The following is a 19,517-nucleotide window of genomic DNA, read 5'->3' as shown; positions in this document are numbered from 1 at the left end:
ACCTTCAAGCTCACCAAGGCCACCACTAAACTGTGTCCTTCAGCACCACATCTACAGGGTATTGAAGTCCTCCAGGCATGGAGACTCTACCACTGCCCTGGGCATCCTGGGCTGGGCCCTGACAATTCTTTTGGGGATGCAATTGTTCCCAATATCCCCTCTAAACCTCCCCTGGGCAACCTGAAGCCTCTTCCTCTTGTCCTGTGATGTGTTCATTGGGAGAAGAGCCTTCTCCAGGGAGCTGTAGAGAAGGAGGTTGCAGTTTCTCAGCATCTCCCTGCTCCCTTGCACTGAACCAGGGAAATGCAAAAGATGCTCAGGAGCACTTGCCTGACATCCTGCGACCTAGGTCTTCCTCTCCTGACTTCTGCAGCACCATGCAGCTTGCTGGGAGCAAGGGAGGAGCGTCCTGTGCAATGCTGGGAGAGGATGAGCAGCAGGAGGAGTAGGCCTTGTCCACAGCTGGAGCCTGGAGGCTGTACAGGGGCTCTTCTTTGGATACCTTGTACCTGGGCTTTTTTGGGTGGACCTCTTGGGAGCAAGACACTAACAAGGATCCAAGGACTAGAGCACCTCTCCTGTGAGGATGGGCTGAGAGAGTTGGGGTTGTTCAGCCCGGAGAAGAGAAGGCTGTGGGGAGACCTTACAGCAGTCTTTCAGTACCTGAAGGGGCCTCTAAGAAAGATGGGGACACACTTTTGGCATGGCCTGCAGCAACAGGACACAGGGTGATGGCTTTAAACTGAAAGAGGGGAGAGTGAGGTATTAGGAAGAAATGTTTTACACCGCGGATATTGAGACAGTGTCCCAGGGTGCCCAGAGAGGCAGTATCTGCCCCATCCCTGGAAACATTCCAGGTCAGGATGGGCGGGGCACTGAGCAACCTGATCTGCTGCCTGCAGAGGGTTGGGGCAGACACCGTTAAAGGTCCCTTCTGCCCCACGCCGTGCTGGGATTGAACAAGGAGAGGTGCCATGTGCTGCCCCTGGGGAAGAACACCAAGAGCCCGGGACACGCTGGAGCCCACGAGCGAGCGCTGGGGTGCGGGTGGGCACCGGGCCGGGCAGCAGCTCCCGAGCAGCCCCGCGGTGCTGCTGTACCGGGGGAGTGAGGCTGCTACTGCCGGTTAACCCCCCGGGGAGCGCTGGGGACGGGGATCCCCACTCCGACCCCGTTCGCCTTGTACCGGGAAGCACCCCCAAAGTGGGAAGGGAAAAGGCGGGGGGCAGGCGGCTGTGTGGCAGAGGCTCGGTACGCGGCGGTGCGATGACGACACATCGTGTGATGACGACACACCGTGGGATGCCGACACATCACGGGATGAGGCCCCACCCCATCCCGCCCACCTCCTCCCGGTTTCCGGCGCTGTCCCTCGGCCGCAGCCCCGGGATTGGCCGCCCTGCACGCGGCGGGAGAAGCCGCTCCGGGCGCCGCCATTTGGGAAGGGGCGGGACCGCTGCGCTTGCGCGGGCCGGGCCGGGAGCGAGCAGCGGCAACGGGAGCGCGCTCGGTGCGGGGATGCGCGGGGGGCGAGGCGGGGCGGGGTGGAGGCGGCAGCTCCTGTCCCCTTCCGCTCTCCCGGCCGGCGGCAGGTAAGGGCAGCCCGGAGCGCTCCCGGCACCCTGCCCCGGCTCGGGGCGGCGGGGCGGGTGTGGCCGGGGCGGGGCGCGGAGGATCCCGGTGGGGCCGGTGCCTTGGGGTGAGGTGCGGTGAGGTGACGGGGGGGCTGACCTGTCCGGCCCACTGAGGTGAGCTGGAGGCTGCTCGGGTCGGGTCGGATGAGGGGGATCCTGCCTGTTCCAGCCTCGTTAGGGTCCGCACTTCAGGAGCAGCCGCCCCAGTCCCGCACCCAGCTCTGCAGGGAGCACCGCGGCCCTGCCCCGAGCTGTGCAGCACCGCGGAGCTGCCCTGGGGACCGCTCGGGTTTCCAGGCAGGGTTTTCCCGCTGCTGTTGTCTCTGGCACGGTCCTCGGTCCTCGTCGCCGCCTTTGCCCTCGGGCGGTCCCTGTGGAGCAGTGCCGGAACCGGGGCCTTTGCTGCGACTCCTCGGGTGCCCGGAGGACGGATCGCTGGGAGTGGCGGGGTTTCTGTGGGTTACGGCTCAACCTGCTGCGCTTCCAGTACTGAAAGCGGGTCGGTCCGTTTGACACCGGCACCTGAACCACGTGCAGGGGAAGCGGGACACACAGAGGTTCGGTATTGTGTGCCAGAAGGCTGCGAGCAGTGTGACCGGAGAAAGTGACACCACGTCTGAGGTGACCTCCAGCCTCTCGGGGTGATCCAGGGAAGTTCCCCCCCTCGGTTCCTGCGGGGACCTCACTGGGTCCCAGAGCACTCCCTGCCAGCATCGCTGTCACCTCTCCTGGGGTCCCTGCAGAAACCAGTCCTGGTTCTCCCAGAGTGAAAACCTCAGTGATTCTTATCTTGGTTTTGTCTGCAAGATTCAAAAGATTAAAACTGCTGATTTTGGCTTCAAACTCACCATGAAATTCAGTAAGAATGAAAATGTTCTGTGTCCAGAGAAAGGACTGGCAGCTAGCAACAATATTAGAGAGCTTTAAGTGCTTCTCTTTGAAAATATTGAAAATATAAGTTAAGACTGCTGCTGCAGGCATTGATTATTTGATCTCTGGGAAAAGGAGATTGATTTGTGTCTCTTGACATGCATTTTAGGCTTGGTGGGTCCTAGAGTAAATACATAAACATTGTACCCAGTTCTTTGCTGGTGCTGGTTGCAGTTCCAGGTGTTTCTTTCAGAGAGCTGCTTCCATGCTCTGCTAAATATGATTTTCACTAGTTTTCAGCTTAGTGACTTGTACTGGATGTGACCCTCAGGGGTGTCTTTGCAAAAGTGGTCTTTCTGCATCCTGAGTTACTCATGGCTTTGTGACATTTCATGACATCCCTCTTGGTTGCATCTTTTTCAGACTGAGGACTCTGCTTGCTTAGCTCATGCTTATGTAGATTTTGGTCACTTTTGTGATAAAAGGTTCTGCCTCTCCCCACCCCCAGCTTCTCAGAAATGCCAGTAGAGCTCCAGAGGACAGGACCCTGGGGACTTCTGTGGTGGCACAATGCTGTCATTTGGGGTTTCTGTTCAATCTCAGCAGACTGTGAATTACAGCTGCCTCTCTCCTCAGCTCTGGCCTCTCTGGAGTGGATTTTGAGATTGCTTCCCTGGGTTGGCCGAGTTTGGAATGTCTCAAATGCCAGCACATGAGTGTGTCTGGGAGGTGGGTGAGGTGATATTGCAGTTTCCAAAAGCTCCTGTTGGACCTCCTGTTACAGCTCCAGTTTACTCCAGTAAGTCCTGGGTGCTCTGTGACTCTGTGTGCAAGGACCCTGTTTTTGCTGCCCTTCAGAGAGCATCCACATCCATCCCACTGTGCCTGTCCTGCCAAACCAAGGCTTTCCAGTTGGTGAAATGCTGGGGAGGGGATGAGGGGCTGTGCACAGCTCTCAGGTGAAGGTGTTGAAGCAGTCCTGGCCAGTTCTGTTCTCTGCAGAGCCTGCTGGCTGCAGGGCTTGGATGTCACCCATGTCCTGACACCCCGAGACCCAGTGACTGCTGGGGCTGGGCCTGTGAGTTCTGCTTCGTTGTGGCACTCCCGGGGAGCTCCTGTCCTGCAGTTGTTTTACCATCAGGAGCTGTGGTGGGTTTGTGCTGGTAGCTGCTGATGATACCGGTGCCACAGCACCTCACACTGTGGGAATAAGTGAGTGAAAAAATAAATCCACCTGACTGAGATTCTTAAGAGGCAGTTGAATGGAAAATGGAAAAAAGTAAAGCTTAAAATGAGTGAGTGTGACAGAAATCATCTCATCTGAGTAGCAGGAGTCTCCCCTTTGCCCATGTTAAGTGCTGCAATGTGCTTGTAATGGCATTTTTGAAGATTTCAATCTTTTCTAAATTCTGTCGTGTAATTTTGACATGGTTGAGGACCTCGTCCTAGTGGGAGGTGTCCCTGCCCATCATGTTGGCATTAGATGATCTTTAAGGTCCCTTCTAACCCAAACCACTCTGTGACTCTATGGTGGTGCCATCTGGTGCAAGCAAGCAGACCCTCACCTGGTCTCTGTCTCACCCTGCTCAGTCTGTGTTTGCTCAGAAGATGGTGGTGCTTTACTGCCAGTGGTTTTTCTGCTTCCAGCTTGTCACCTGCCCCATAGAGATGGGTGAGGGAGCAGAGCTTCGGCAGTTGTACTCACTGTCCTTCCAGCTGCAAGGCTTGCTTTTTGGATTTGTTATTTATAGGAAACAAGCCCAAACATAAGGCATCCTTCCTGCCAGTAAATTACACTTTCACCTAGAATAGTAAATATTTTACTTTTAGTGAATGCTTACCTATTTGGTACCATCCTTATTTGAGTGTTCTGCTACAAGTTAGGTAAAAAGGAGTTAATTAAATTTTAAATGAACTTTGTTCGTGTTTTTAGAGACAGACCATGACCATATCACTGCAAACCTGACGTTGCAAAAACCATACTGAATTAGTTCAGTAGACACTTCATCAGGTGTTTTATTGCATCTGTAAACAGTTGTGTGTGTTTTGCAAAATAAATATTCACAAGCACTGCTGTTTGTTTCCCAGTGTCATGTGTGTACCACACAGACACCTGGAAGCTCAGGTGGGGTTGCAGCTTTGTACTGGTCAGTACTGGTCAGTATGGGCACTGCCAGGCTGAGGGAATGCTGGTTGCACACAAATTGTTCGAGGTGTGGGAGGTTTGATGAAATGGCATGGGGAGAAGGAGGGATTTGTGACTGTTCTGAGTTGAGTGGAATGTTTACCTCCCCACAGTGGATGTAGAGGAGTGCCCTGTCACTTTTTGATCACAGTTTTAAGGGCTGACATTCTGTCTCCTGCCCAGGCTGACCAAGCTCTCCCCCACAGGAAATGTTTCCTCCATGTTCTCTGGAGTGGCTGAACTATTTGCTCTAAAACCACTGAGCTCCAAGTAGCTGTATTCAGTTTGTGTATTTAGTTTGGAAGAAACATTTATATGCCCAAATCTTGCTTATTATTTGCAGCGATCTCAGTTGCTCTCACCAATGATGCCTCCCAAGCCTTTATCTCATTTAGGGACTGACATCATCACAACTAATTGCTTTTACTGCTGGTGCAGTAGACTCTGTGTACTTTCCCCTGGGTGCTTCCTGTTACTCCCAGTTTGTGTCTTGCTGGCTCTGGTTTCTCCTGGGATGTTTGTGTGTGTTTCTGTACATGCACACTGACTTTTGAAGCTCAGGAGATGCTGGTGACTTTGTCAAGCTGCTTTTGTACCATCCTCCTGCAGCAGGCTTTTTTGACCTCTCCCTTAATATGATTTCTGTATGGATTGCAAGTTTTGAGGGTTCTGGGTTTTTTTCATTAGAATCCCTGAAAATGTTGACTGCCATGTGAAGGACAGCAGCTGGCATTTGGGCTGGACTCATTGGATTTCAAAACATGCCTTTGGTTGAAACTGACTTGTAACTTTTCATGTTTTAGGATCTGCAGATGGGAGGGAAAGCTGAGGAGCTGAACATGAGACTGAAGACTTCTGTGTAGACCCTGATGCTGAGTGAACACGGATGAAAATGCTTCCTGGAGTGGGTGTGTTTGGGACTGGCAGCACTGCCCGGGTGCTGGTGCCCTTGCTGAGAGCAGAAGGCTTCTCCGTGGAGGCACTTTGGGGCAAGACAGAAGAGGAAGCCAAACAGCTTGCAGAGGAAATGAACATCTCCTTCTACACCAGTCGGACTGATGATGTCCTGCTGCACCAGGATGTGGATTTGGTTTGCATCAACATTCCCCCCCCCTGACCCGGCAGATCGCTGTCAAGGCTCTAGGTACATTTTTATCTTTGGAGTTGGACCAGAACCCCATAGCTCATTGGCAGGTTGAAGTTTGAAGCTGTTACCCCAGCACAGTTCTGGTTGCCCCAATGCACAAATGCAGTGCTACAGGGTTTGTGTGGAATTGGTAGCACCATCTATGAGAATGGTTACCTAGATCTCTTTGTAAAAATATTACTTATAATTGCTTGTAGCTTTGCAAATCTTGAACCAGTTGGGCTAAAACATTCCATGTCTTCTTCAGACTGAATGTGGGGAGCTTTTAATAAAAATGAGCTGTTGCAGAGATGATGAGGGGAAGAGTGTTCTTATGCCTGTTTAAAAAAAACAAAACCAACTTACGTTGCTTAATTAATTTCAAATCTTCCCATATTTTGCAATAGGAAACTGATATTTGCCTGGCTTAGGGGGTTTCTTCAGGTCTGTTTTCTTGGTTTTCCCACAAATAAAGCCAAGTTTGAAAGTTAAAAGTCTTTGAAAAAATGTTTGCATGCACTCAATGGGACCTGGTGAGTTAGGACCAAAATTCTCTGCAGCTTCTGCTTTTGGGCAGAGTGCTGTGTCCTGGCCACTCCTGAGGAGCAGCTGTGTCATAGCAGGCTGGGGTGGTCCCAGCTGCTTCCCCCTGCAGCAGGAGGGCAGTTGTTGGGGGAGAAGGAGATGTTGGGACAGTGGGGGGAATCCCACAGGATGGTCTGTGTGTGGATGTCCAGGACAGGATGAGCAACCCCCCCAAACTGGGAGGAGGGAGCCAACTGCTTGGCCCCCCTGAGGATTCTGAATTCTCCAGCATGGGAGTTTGTAAAGGGAATGTCCTCTCACAGAGTGCAGTGTGGGGCTGAGTGTGTAATTCTCTAAGTAACGAGTGTGATATTTTTATGGTGTTTACAGGACGTCCACAGGAGTTAATTTTAGGAAGAGTAATGTTCATCCCATGTGAACCAGGGTGGTTTGTTGTTCTCAGACTCTTTGCTACAAGCATTCCTTTTGGAAGGAAGCAACTTTCTGCCGGACATTTGCAGTGCCACTTAGATTTGCAGAGAGAGATTTCAGGCTTATTTTTCTTTCTTTCTTTCCTTCTTTCTTTCTTTCCTTCTTTCTTTCTTTCTTTCCTTCTTTCTTTCTTTCTTTCTTTCTTTCTTTCTTTCTTTCTTTTTGTTTTGGGTTTTGTTTTTTGGTTGTTTTTTGTTTTGTTCTTTGGTTTTTTTCACTGTTAGATTTGTTTCTTTACCTTGTTAGAGTACTGTCCTTTGAATTTAAGGAATTCTGAGTTCTTAATATTTGAACTGCTAGTTAGAATTGATCTCTTTAAATATGTCAAGAGTTCTTGTGATGATCAAATGAACAGAAGAGAGAGGATGGAACCTTCTCTGAGTTATTTACTGAAATGGATTGAGCTGCTTTCTTTGAAGGCTGGGTACCCCTAGGGTGGCATTGTCCAGAAGAGGAGAGGGGGATAAAGGTGGTGTAGAAGGATAGAGGTGATCTGTGTACTTGGCTGGAAGCACAGCTAAGTGGGAAGCTGAAACGGGAAGTAATGGATGAGGGAGCACAGGGTGGTTGAGTCTTCACTTCTGTCTGCCCTGAAACATTCTGATCTGCAAACTGACGCAGGCATCTCAGAGCCAGGGCTGATGCTGACCTTGGCTTCCAGCTCTCTGGGTTTGCCACAGTGGTTATAGAGTCACTGCTGGGTCTGTCATGACATATTGTCAGCAGGTGTTGGGGGGTTTGCTGTGGCTGGGCATTAGGGAGGAACACAAAGTCAGGACAGGGCCCAGGGGGGCAAGTATGTTTTCTCTGAAAGTTCAGATTGATGGAGTGATATTTATAATGGGGGAATTGTTGGCTGTGAATTGTATTTAATAGATTGGTGTTTATAAGCTGAGAGGCTGGGCTGTAGGAAAGATCAAGTGGGGGGTAGTCATAACAGTCTTGTGTGTTGTTGGGGTTTGTTTGTTCTGAAAGTGTTCTGAAAAATACACTATTATTACCTGTCTAATTTTTCACACTTCCTTTTTTTTTTTTTTCCTATTATTTTAAAATACACCAATATTTTTATGTATGGCAGGGAGGAGTGAGAGCCCTAGTTTTTCCAGGCAGTGCAATTTGCTTGTATGTTTTGTACTGACAGACATCCCTAAATGAGCCTGAGCACAGCTTGGGCATGAGAGGCAAAGTTGTGATGTTGGGTTGAGTTCATGAACCAGACAGATCAAAGCCTAGAGGGCAATGCAAATTAACACCAGAGCAATCTTATGGTTTATTTCCACAACAGGCAAAGCAAGTAGCTATTTTAAAATCTGTGCTTCTTTTGATCTTGGAGGTACTAAATTAATTTCACAAAATGTCTGTGTTGTCGTTCTTCTCCCACAGTTCAAATGTGTCCAGCTCTGCAGTGTGAGCACAGAGCAGAGTTCCTGGCTGGAGTGGAATGTAAAACATGGGAAGTTTGTGTGTGAGGTAGAACATGGGAAGTCCTCAGAGTAAAATTCCTTCAGGCTGCTGAAGATAATGATGCTGTGTGCACTGAGCCTGGCTGCCAACCAGACATTTGGTGGAGGGGCTCCAGAGGAACCTTTTATTTGTCTCTTGGTTTATATTGGTTGATTGCGATTTTTTAAGATCTCTTTGCAATGTAGATTGTTTGACCCCTTGATTTTGTGGCGTCCATACAAATTATACTATGTGGATATTAATTATGAAGGAGTCGGGATGGGTTTTATCGCTGCTGTGGGCTGGGACAAAGGCAGATCTGCTCTAGAAACAGGATGAACAAGCATGCTGTGAGTGCTCTTTGCATGCTGTCTCTGAACAAGTAGTGTGGGTCTTTTCAAACCATAGGCAAACAAGAAGTGGGGTGAAGGAGTGTGGTTTGGAGTGAGCTCACTGGGAGGCTCCTGAACCAGCAGGTTCTTTGGGAGGACTCCTCAGACTCTCCCAACTCCGTATGGTGAGCAAAGCAACATCTGGTGTGCAGCTGGTTGTGCATCTTCCTAGGAGCAGCCTCAGGGATTTGGTGCTGCTCAGGGACTGAGAAGAACTGGAGCTGCAGTTCAGTGGACACTGAACATGCGGTAAAGAGATGTAATGGTTTGAGTCAACATTATAACTGGTGCAGGGAAGGGGCAGGAGGTGGCACTTCAGCTGCTCCTGGCAGTGTCAGATGGGCAGCTGTGGCTCTGATAGCCAGGCAGAGCAGCCAAAGAGGTGAAGTGGTGGTTGTCCCAGGAGCAGGCTGTGCCAGCCCAGCACAAGCTGTGTGGCACATGGCCCCTCCTGACCCTGTCCCACAGGGACACGGGATGGCAGGACCTGTGCTGCCACCCTATTCCAGGCTGCTCCTGGGATCCCCTGGGATAGCGAGGACCTCCTCGATGGAACCAGGGAGCTGTGGTGTCTGTGTCCTTCCTGTGGTGTCCCAGTGCCTGTCCTCAGCTGATGTGCATGGTGATTGCAGAGAGAGCCAACTCTTTGGGTTTGGGCTTCACTTCTCCCCTCTTTTTATGCATACTTCCTCTCCCAAGGCCCCATCAGGATGCAGGGTCCCTTCCCCTTGCTCCTGTGCACCCTGGGACCCCCAGCCAGGAGGAAGGGGCAGGCTGGAGGCTCCTGGCAATGGCTGGGGCCTGTTCCATCCCTAGCTCCTTTCATGTCCCTGGGCAGCATCAGCCTGGTAGCAGGAGGAAGCAGTGAGTGCTCTGTGATTGCATTTTATCACCCAGGGCTGTAAAATATTTCACATATGGCAAGTTTGGGATGTGGTGTGGCTAAGGTGCTGTGGGAGAAGCCAAAGCTTTGTTGCTGATGGACAGTGGGGATCTGACTAGAAACCTAAGATTCCTGTAGGAGAAAATAGTCTCATGTAAGCTGCTGCCAGACACGCCTCATCTTACCTCTTGTTTTGATTGCTTCATTAGGGTGAGAACACACTTAGAATCTGGTATTTGAGTGAAGCCATGATTGGGCTATATTACATCAATGTGAGTTAAGAGACCTGCTTTCAGATGTCAAATTTATTTACTAAATCTGAAAAATCTTGGAATCCATCAGGTGCTTTTTCCCCTGACAAAAAGGTTAGGTGGGTTAGGTGGTTTGTGTAAGGACCCCTGGCAATAGTGACTTTTGTCTCTTGCTTCCCTCTTACTACAACAAGCAGTTAAACAGACAGAGGTCAGAATAGTTTCTCCAGTTTGGATGGTGAGTTAGCAGTCACTGTTGGGAAGTGTGGACCTGCCTGGAGGGGTGGTTCCTGTGTGCTGGGAGCAGAGATCAGGCTGTTGCAGGGTGCTTTGGGCAGGGGCTGTAGGTCAGGCTGTGTGTCCCACACGGGGCTGGCAGCCTTCTGACCCTCTGGGGACAGAGCTGCCACTGCCCTTCTGGGCTATGCTGAAGGCTGAAGCCATCCAGGTTTAATTCCAGTCATGAGAAGCCCAAGAGCTGGTGGAGAGCTGCAGAGCTTCCTGGAGCTTAGCTGCTTGTGTTAGGTGCCTTGTTACATCTTCAGCAATAACAAAAGCAGCACTGGGAGCAAGCAGCACTTCCCAGGAACTTAGAGGAGCTCAAGGGTGGTCCTGCAGGGTGGGCTGGCAGAGAAATGTCCATCTTCAGGACATGCAGCAGCACTGGCTGTTGTGAGGGAGGGCAGACACCCTGGACATCTGGATAAGGACAAAATGAAGTAAGTTCTAGGGAGGAAGATGGTCTCTTTCTATCATCTTGGGAGGGCCTGATTGGAGTGCTGGTGTGCAGCAGCTGATGTGCACCCAGGGTTCACTCTGAGGGCCATGCAGAGCAGTCCTTGGTGTAGGTTGCTGGGACAGCTTTCCATCAGCAGAGCTGCTGCTGTCCTTGCTTCCTGACTCTGAGGGGGGGAACCCAGCTCCACAGATTCACCTCCTCCCAGCAGTACAACCCCTGCTCTGGGCTCAGCCTCACCTCTGAGCTGCTTGAACCCATCTGCTCGGGAAGAGAAAGGTTCCTTTGCTGAACTGGCACATGTGGGGAGCTGAACTGGGGGCTCTGAGGAGCACCCCAGGTGCCTCTTATGTCTCCTGGCTGGTGAGGACCTCAACAGAAAATGTTGCAGCAGTGGTTTATGGTATGGAGTTCAGGTCATTAACGACCAGGAGTAATGAGGTGAGATTTCAAGTTGCTCTGCCTGTGGAAGCAGAAGGCTGAGCCATGGCATTGATAAGGGATCTCGGAGCCATCTCCAGCTCCATCCTCGTCCTCGCTGTGTGGCCTGGGGATATCCCCCTGCAGGATTATCCCAGGAGTGTGGTGTACCCAGCCCAAAGCAAGTGTGAGCTCAGCCTGCACTGGCAAACTGAGGTGAGGTGAGTTGAGTTGAGGTGAGGTGAGGTCAGTTGAGGTGAGGGTGGCAGAGCAGGGGCAGCTCAGAGGGGGTGGCTGTCCCTGTCCCCAGTGGAGGCCTCAGCCCACTCTGCCCTGGGTCCCCAGAGCAGACACTGACTGGCTCCTGGAAGAGCCAACTCAGGGCAAGAACCTGCCAGAAACAGAGCCAAGATGAATGAATATTTCCATGCCAGGTTTGCAGCCTAAGCTGGCTTCTGTGCCTCCAGCTCCTGTGGAGGGCAGTGGGGTTGGGTGAGGGGAAAGCAGCACTGGCCAGGCACTGCCTGCTGAGTGAGCTCTGCCACCTGTGTACCTGGATCAAGAGCTGGTTTGGGGTTTTGCCAGTTTTGAGAGCTGCAGATCTGCTTTAAAGGATGCTGGGAAGATCCTTTTGTGCTTTTTTTTCCCTGTTTTTTTAAAATGTAACCTGGCTTGGTGTCGGTGCAGTTTTAAACCTCTGAGTAAGGAGAAGGCAAATAAAGGATTTCAAAATGCTTCAGCTGGCCCTGCAGGGTGCTGACCAGAGCAGGGGTTATGAATAAGAGTCACAAATGGTCCCCAAAATAGGGGGTTACCCATTGGCAGCCAAAATGTTCCCACAAGTTTGACCTTCATCTTTGCTCTGTTGACTCACCTCTATTTAGGGGATTTCTTTGTAAGAGACAAGTAAAACTGCAGTCTTGTCCTTATCTGACTGAATTTTGGTCATTGCAATTAGAAATAGAGGCTTAGAGTTTTCTGTAGCTGTCATATGAACCCTGCCTGAGGTGGCCCAGGGACGTGTCATGGGAGCTCAGAGGGTTCCTGAAAGGCCTTTTGGGTGCAGCCAGGAGGTGAAGTGACAAGAGCAGGAGCTGCAGGGTGGGATCTGGGTCCCCTTTCCATTTCAGGGCCCCCTGAAGTTCTGGTACTGGTGTGACTGGGGATTATCAAGTGTTCTGACCAGGGAGCAGGCTGATCCTGGGTAAGGAGAAGCAATCAGAGATGTCCCTGCCCTCCTGTGTGGTGATTCCATCAATTCTTGGGCGGAAACTTGAGTATGGTGTGACCTCCAGGTCTGACTTCTCCAGGTAGTGTCTGGAAACTTCAAGGTATACTTCTGGCTGTTGTGTTTCAAATGTGTAGAGACTTATTTTATCAGCACAGATGTATATGGAAAAGTAAAGCCATGGCATGAGCAAAGGGTAAAGATAGGGGAGAAAGAGGGAAAACCAGCAGAGCACTGGGTGTAGGGATTTGCTTTGGAAGCTTGCACTGGGATGCCCTTTTGTGTTACTTTAATTCTGCTTTAAACTAAAAAAAAATTAAATACTGACTGCTGACATTGATTCAGGAGCACAAGATGAAGTACTTCATCAGCAATAAAACCACTGTTTTTTTAAAACAATCCTGCCAAAGCATTGTTTCTAATCCTTGTGTTCTGTTCAGAGGTCATTAAGTATCTTGTATGTCCCATTTCTATTAACCTATTTAAAATAATAAATTCATAATGATGGTGAAATGCAAAGTGAAGATAAAAACTCTCCTTTGCTAATCTCTTCCCTGCAGGGTATGTGTTGGTTTGGTTTGGTTTTTTTCTGGCTGTACAGGCATTAAAATAATTTCATAGCTACAGTATGGAAATTATATCTTGGTTTGATGCCAAGTTATGCCATTTGGCCGCTCATTTTTCATGGTGTAAAAATCCTCTCGTTTCAAGCCTCTTACTGTGGGAATCAGCCAGCTCTGCAACTGGAGCATCTTAGAAGCAGCTTGGATTCTTGCTGCACTTGATGTTCCTATTCTAGTTACCGGATCTTTGCCTTTGAAGCTGCAGCTGGACAGCCTGACTCTTAAGATCTCCCTGTCTTGACAACCTCTGGGGTGTGCTTCACTTGTGTGCTGTGTTACTTACTTATTTTTTTCCGCAGGAATAGGGAAGAACGTGATCTGTGAGAAAGCTGCTACCTCTGTGGATGCCTTCAGGATGGTCACAGCTGCCAGGTACTACCCCAAGCTGATGAGCATCGTTGGCAACGTTCTGCGTTTCCTGCCCACCTTTGTGAAGATGAAGCAGCTGGTGGAAGAGCACTACGTGGGCAAGGTGATGGTCTGTGACGTGCGAGTCTATGGGGGCAGCCTGCTCAGCCACAAGTACAACTGGATCTGTGACGAGCTGATGGGGGGAGGTGGTCTGCACACCATGGGCACCTACATCATCGACCTCCTCACTCACATCACCAGCAGGAGAGCAGAGAAGGTCCATGGCTTGCTCAAGACTTTTGTGAAGCAGAACACAGCTATAAGTGGGATCCGCCACGTCACGAGCGATGACTTCTGCTTTTTTCAGATGCTGATGAGTGAGGGTGTCTGTTGTACTGTGACTCTCAACTTCAACATGCCCGGGTCCTTCATCCATGAAGTCATGGTTGTTGGGTCTGCCGGCCGCCTCATAGCTCGTGGGACAGACTTGTTTGGGCAGAAGAACACTGCACTTGAAGAAGAACAGCTGTTTACAGACTCTCTGACTGTCATGGAGGGCCTCTTGGACAAGGGGTTTAAGGACATCCCTCTGCTCTACCTGAAGGGAATGGTGTACATGGTCCGAGCATTGCGTCAGTCTTTTCAAGACCAGGAAGACCACCGGACATGGGACCATGAGCCCGTCCGCATGGCAGCCTCTTTTGAAGATGGGCTGTACATGCAGAGCGTGGTGGAGGCCATCAAGAAATCCAGCAGATCAGGAGAGTGGGAGGTGGTGAAGGTGATGACTGAGGAACCAGATGCCAATCAGAACCTCTGCGAGGCCCTTCAGAGAAATAACCTGTGAACATCCTGTTTGGGGAGGCTGCAGTTCACACTTCTGGCTGTGATGTAAAAAACTTCTCTATTTTTAAGATATGTAGGTTCTTATTTAATAACCTGAGCTCCTTGGTTTTTTTAAACTTGTAAAATGTGTCATGCTACGATAGAAGCTGTTCTGATTTAAATTGTTTAAAGAGTTTTAAATGTTTCTGGGTTTGCAAATGTTTAATTTTTGTTTTGGAGACTGGTAGGAAAACTTGAATTGCCCTTTGCACTTGCAGTAGCTGAAGTGACACTTGGGATCTCTGCCCTTGCATGGCTCAGAACTGGGACACAACTCCTCTTGCACAGGTTGCTTATTTATTTTAAAATGAGAGCATGCAGAGCAAGATCAGGGAGTATTTGTTATTCAGATGCATTTTCATTCTCTCTTGGAGACTAAGTTTTACTCGACAGTTTGTAAAATTTTATAAAAGGGTTTAGTGATGTAAGGGGCCTTTAAACTCCTATAGGACAAAAAATAGAAGGAACAGATTAAAGCTTGTAACATAAGGAACAGCCTTTTGGCTTCCTGCAGGTGACAAAAGTCTTTCAAAGTAATTTAAATTAATATTTTATTTAAAAGATTATAGGAATTTTCTGTTGATGGTGTCTTGGCAGGAAAATGTTAAGGAATTCTGTGATGATTTATGCAATTCCACCCTATCTGTAGACATTATTCCTTCTACTCAAGAGGCTGCCTGCATCCAGCAGCTTTTTTCTCTAAGTTCTGTGTCTGTCAGTTGTGTTTACTGCCTGGCAGCACCACCACGTTCTCACTTCTGTGACTGGTTACAAATCCCTCTGGGGGTCCCAGGGTTTCCAAGGTGTTGCTGGTGACCAAGTTGTTCAGCATTAACCTCTGGGGGACCTTCAGGTGGGAGTAAGGAGATATTTCATACCTCTTGGAGCTCCCTTAACATGCTGGCTGGGTAATTGTCACACTACATGTGTCCTGGTAGTTGAGAGAATAGGAACTGAACTGTCCTGGGGTAAGTCTGCTCTTGATCTCAAACACTGGATATTAATTAGCCCTCTGGTCCTGCCCATCCTCATGTCCTCCTGCAGCTTGTGGAGAGATCTGTTGGCAGATCAGAGATGGAAGTTTGTTCTGCTTCCAAACCATTTCTCTCTGAGGCAGGTATGCAGAAGGGATATTCTAATTTTATCACATTTATGTTGTGTACTTGAAAGCTTTTTTTAAATGTATTTCCCACTAGATTGTAACCCTGTGTATTTATGTACATTAACATGCAAACTGCTGTTTCATAAGCTGGTCCTTCCTGAAAAGTATTTTTTTCTACAGAAATAAAATGTTGTGTTTGTTGAGGGCATTCTTTACGCAGCTGTATGCTTGGGTTTGATTTGGGTCATGCTGGAACCATCCTAATAAATAAAACCAGGAGACTCACAGCTGGGACTCGGCACCCCTTGAGTCCTTCCCTGCTTCTCTGCTCTGTTGCTGCCACCTGGAAAACTTCGGTGTGGAAAAAGTAGGAGATAGCTCTGTGCTGTCCTAGCAGATGTCTCACAAGAAGGTCTATTTCCCACCTCTTTGCTGTTTCTCTTGGACTGCCACTGTTGAGCAGCTGGTTTGGTGGATCTTGTTGCCTATCTGAGACTGCCTATGACAACTTCTGTGGTTAACAGGATCTTTATTTTTCTGCCTGACTCATTTTGGAAGTTGCTGGAAGATGCCAACTAAGCAGCAAAATCTCCACTGCCTGGCTGGGACAGCTTGCTTTGCTCAGTGTGTAAATCACATTCTTACCTTTGGGTGTTAATTTACTTTCAACATGGTAAAAGTGACAGAAACAAATCTACAGATGGGGTTTAAAGGGTCAGAGTATGGCTGATCCTGTGTTCTGTGCAATTTCATCTCTGCTGTGACCTGAAGAAGGAAGCAAAGGGTGTAAATTTATTCCCTGGCTCCAGCTGTAGCAGGTGGAGCAGTGGAAGAAGCAGCATCTCAGCAAACCTTCCTCTCAGGGTAGAGCACTGGCATTCCTGCCATAGCTTGAGCATCTGATGTCTGTGATGTCTCTGCTGTGAAAAGCAGGTGAGAGAACTGAGATCACCTGGAAATTGCCACGTTCATTCAGCAGAACAGCTCTGGCTTATTTCAGTCCAGTCTGGGATGTGTTTTGAAGTTGTCCTTGCCCTGAGACCTTCCCTTTAGTGCCTTTTTCAGTAGGTTTGTACTGGGCAGAAACGACTCCTTCTTGGGAGAAAAAGGAAGCACAAAACATCTGCAGGTGATTCTACCAAAGGAAGGAGGGTGAGCAAGAGACACAAGGGCAGAAGTGTCCATAGAGGTGAAATGTGCTTCTTGTGGGCTGGATGCAGCCTCCAGCTGCCCTGCACAGGCAGAGTGGGATGGTGACTAAAGGAGCACTCCTTTGGATAAGGCCAATCCCTGGGATAAAGCTCAGATTCCCCCATGGATCCCTGTTTGGGTAACACGGATGTGGTGTAAATGCTTGCATGCAAGCAGTGCATGCAGAGAGGGCCTGTGCCCCATTCTGCTGCCTGCCAGGCTGAAAGGCAGCACCAGTGTCCCTCCTGCAGCCCCTGCACAGGGTCATCCCCAGCAGCTGCTCTTGAGGCCACTGCTTTTCACACATGAGGAAGGTGTAACAGCACACATGTCCTAAGGCCAAGTGACATGCAGGTATGTTTTATAATGAAAACTGCCTTTTTTTAAAAATGAAAATTGCCTTTTTTTTTTTTTTCCTCAGGCAAATCAGGTTTTCTGCAGCCAGAGTAAAAAAAAAAAAAAACAACCAATCAAGTTGTCAGTGTGGGTGAGGGCACAATCACCACCCTTCAGGTCAGGCTGTAGTGGCCAAAAAGCAGAGAGCTGCATGGTTATTTATACTGAGGGAAGAGTGCTGGCACCAGGTGAGCTGCATATCTCAGCATCTTGTCGATATCGACCTCCACGGAGTTGCCACTCTGTCCTGGGGCTGGGACCTCCAAAGTGCTGCTGACCCAGCTGTCTGCAAGAGGAATAAGTGCATCAGTGGCCCAGCCACCTTCTGGGATGAAGGAAGTAGTGAAAATGCTAATATTTGGCAGGTGAAAGTCCAGCTGTAGCAATGACAATGTCATTCACAGTTTTCTTGGAACAATGAGTAAAGTGTGGTGTTCTTCCTAAAAAGAGGAGAGCATTACAGGATACAGTCTGCATCCTTCCAGTACATGAAGGGAGCCTACAGGAAAGGTGGGGAGGGGCTTTTCACCCAAGAGGATAGGGGCAGGACAAGGGGGAATGGTTTTAAATTGAAAGAGGGGAGATTTGGGTTAGATCTTAGGAAAAAATTCTTCACCATGAGGGTAGTAAGACACTGGAATAGATTGTCCAGGGAGGTTGTTGATGCCCCAACCCCGGAAGTGTTCAAGGCCAGGTTGGATGAAGCCTTCTGCAACCTGGGCTAGGAGGAGGTGTCCCTGCCCATGCAGGGGGGTTGGGTCTTGATGATCTTTAAGGTCCCTTCCAACCCAAACCATACTAAGATTCTAAGACTAAGGGCCCAGGGCCCACAGCATGGATGGGATGGCTGCTTTGGTTCTCCAGCCTGACCTCCTGCTTGGAGCAGGCCTCCAAGTTCAGGCTTTGTCCCACTGGGTTTTGGGAAACAGCTCAGGACCCTGGAGATTGTGGAGTCAACTGAGGAGTGCTGAGTGCTGTCCTAGAGCAAAGGGTCCTGCTGTGTTTGGCTGGGCCACCTTGGAGCTTCAAGAGAAAATCTAAGGGCAGAGCTGCTGCAAATGGTGACCCAGAGACATCCAAGATGCTTCTTGAAAAGCTAGGGGCAAGGGTAGAATTAAAAAGAACAAGGTGACAAAACCTGCATGGGCAAGGGCAAAGCTTCCATTTCTGGGGAGACAAGCTGTGGGGACCAGCAGGTCCCTGGCAGGACAAGCTCAGTTCCCTGGGGATACAGGAGCTGGGTGAACCTTGTTGGAGCTCACCCTCCATCTGTGGAGCAGGTGCCACTGTCACAGGGCCTCCAAGGACCTGGTTTGGCTGTGCTGGAACTTCATCTGCTGCTGCTGGCTGTGTCAGCTCTGGCATGTCCAGGTTGATGTATTCATACAGGGGTCGCAGACGTGGCCGTTGTCCTGGAGAGGAAGAAGAAGAGCCCTGTGCTGACACCTTCCCTTCCCTTCCCTTCCCTTCCCTTCCCTTCCCTTCCCTTCCCTTCCCTTCCCTTCCCTTCCCTTCCCTTCCCTTCCCTCCCCTTCCCTTCCCTTCCCGGCTGTGCTGTAGCTCAGGGGCTGCAGCAGCCCTGGAAGGATGGGAAGAGCCTTCCTCCTGCCAGGAGGGGGGAACTGTGCCCATGAGCTGAGGCTGAGGTGGCCAGGTATGTGTGGCCACATCCCGGAGCCAAAGAGCAGCCAGAGGAGCCCTGCTGGGCACCACAGTGCCTGGATGGAACCTCCCCAGTGGCAGTCACCAGCTGTGCTCACCCAGCCTGTCCTGGGATGTGGCCCCTCTGAGGAGGTGCAGGCTGTTCACAGGTCTCTTTCTCTGTTTCTTTTTCTTCTTCACCTTGGCAGAGGGGCCACCTGGCTCCTCGGTGGTGGAATGCACCCCCTGCAAACCTGGGAGCTGCAGCTGGAGCACTTGTAAGTTGACCCTGTGGGACAGAAACCACCTGTGGGGCATGGCCAGCCCTGGCTCTGGTGGGAGATGGAGCCCTGTGGCACTGCAGGGAGCTCTATGCCCTGGCCCAGGAGACCTGTCCAAGTCCAGCCTGTGTTCTGTGCCATGCTGTGCCCATGCCTGAGGCTGTCCAGACCCTGCTGCTCTTGGCTCTGCTGGTTCAGCTCCCTGGCTGGACCTGGACACAGCTAATGGTCACTGACTGCAGCTGATGGATGTCTTGGGGCTACTGCATTGCCACAGGTGCAGTTTCCCTTTCCACCAGGAGCCTCAAGACTCCCTGTCCATGCTTCTCTGGTTTATCTGCTCTTTTCAGCTCTAAGCACCTCTCAGCATTACTACAAATAGCTCCATGATTCCTTACAAAATTAAACCCAAAGCAAAACAATGTCCAGCCACAAATCCTGAATACTGTTTTCTTCCATCCCACACTCATCCCTTCCTCCCAGCTTTGTTTCACCCTTGTGCAATGCAGCTTGCCCAGGGCAGACCCAGGCCTCATGGCAGCTGCTCTTGGCATGGTGATGCTGGCTGGTTTGCAGCCTGGAGCTGGTTTGTAAAGGAGATGTGGCAGCTTACTTTGTTCCCTTGGGTTTGAATCTGTGGGCCAGCAGCCAGGCCTGAAGTGCTGAGACACAGACAGGATCTGCCAGCTCTGAGAAGAGCTCTTTGTTCTTCCCCATCTCCTCATACAGTTTGGTGTGAACAGGGACACCTTTCCCATCATCAGATCACTGGAGTGGGCAGGGGGGCCAACACTGATGAGCAACATCCTGCCCTCCCCTGCACCTGCTTTCCTCAGGCCCTGGCATGGGTGACTTTGCCACT

The 19,517-nt window shown here is 50.1% G+C and overlaps 1 protein-coding gene across 1 annotated transcript; it reads left to right on the top strand.

Annotated features, from left to right (window-relative positions):
* Positions 1-1,508: 1,508 nt before the first annotated feature.
* On the top strand, positions 1,509-15,343 carry GFOD2 (glucose-fructose oxidoreductase domain containing 2). The gene is given in 4 exon segments (XM_030457970.1): positions 1,509-1,592; positions 5,493-5,801; positions 5,804-5,833; positions 13,108-15,343. Coding segments are annotated over 3 exon segments (1,155 nt in total). The 5' UTR covers positions 1,509-1,592; positions 5,493-5,575; the 3' UTR covers positions 14,007-15,343.
* The last annotated feature ends 4,174 nt before the right edge of the window (positions 15,344-19,517 follow it).

This window comes from Calypte anna, chromosome 11 (genome assembly GCF_003957555.1).
Source record: "Calypte anna isolate BGI_N300 chromosome 11, bCalAnn1_v1.p, whole genome shotgun sequence".
Taxonomy (NCBI): Eukaryota; Metazoa; Chordata; class Aves; order Apodiformes; family Trochilidae; genus Calypte; species Calypte anna.
This window is presented reverse-complemented; position numbering and strand designations above follow the sequence as displayed.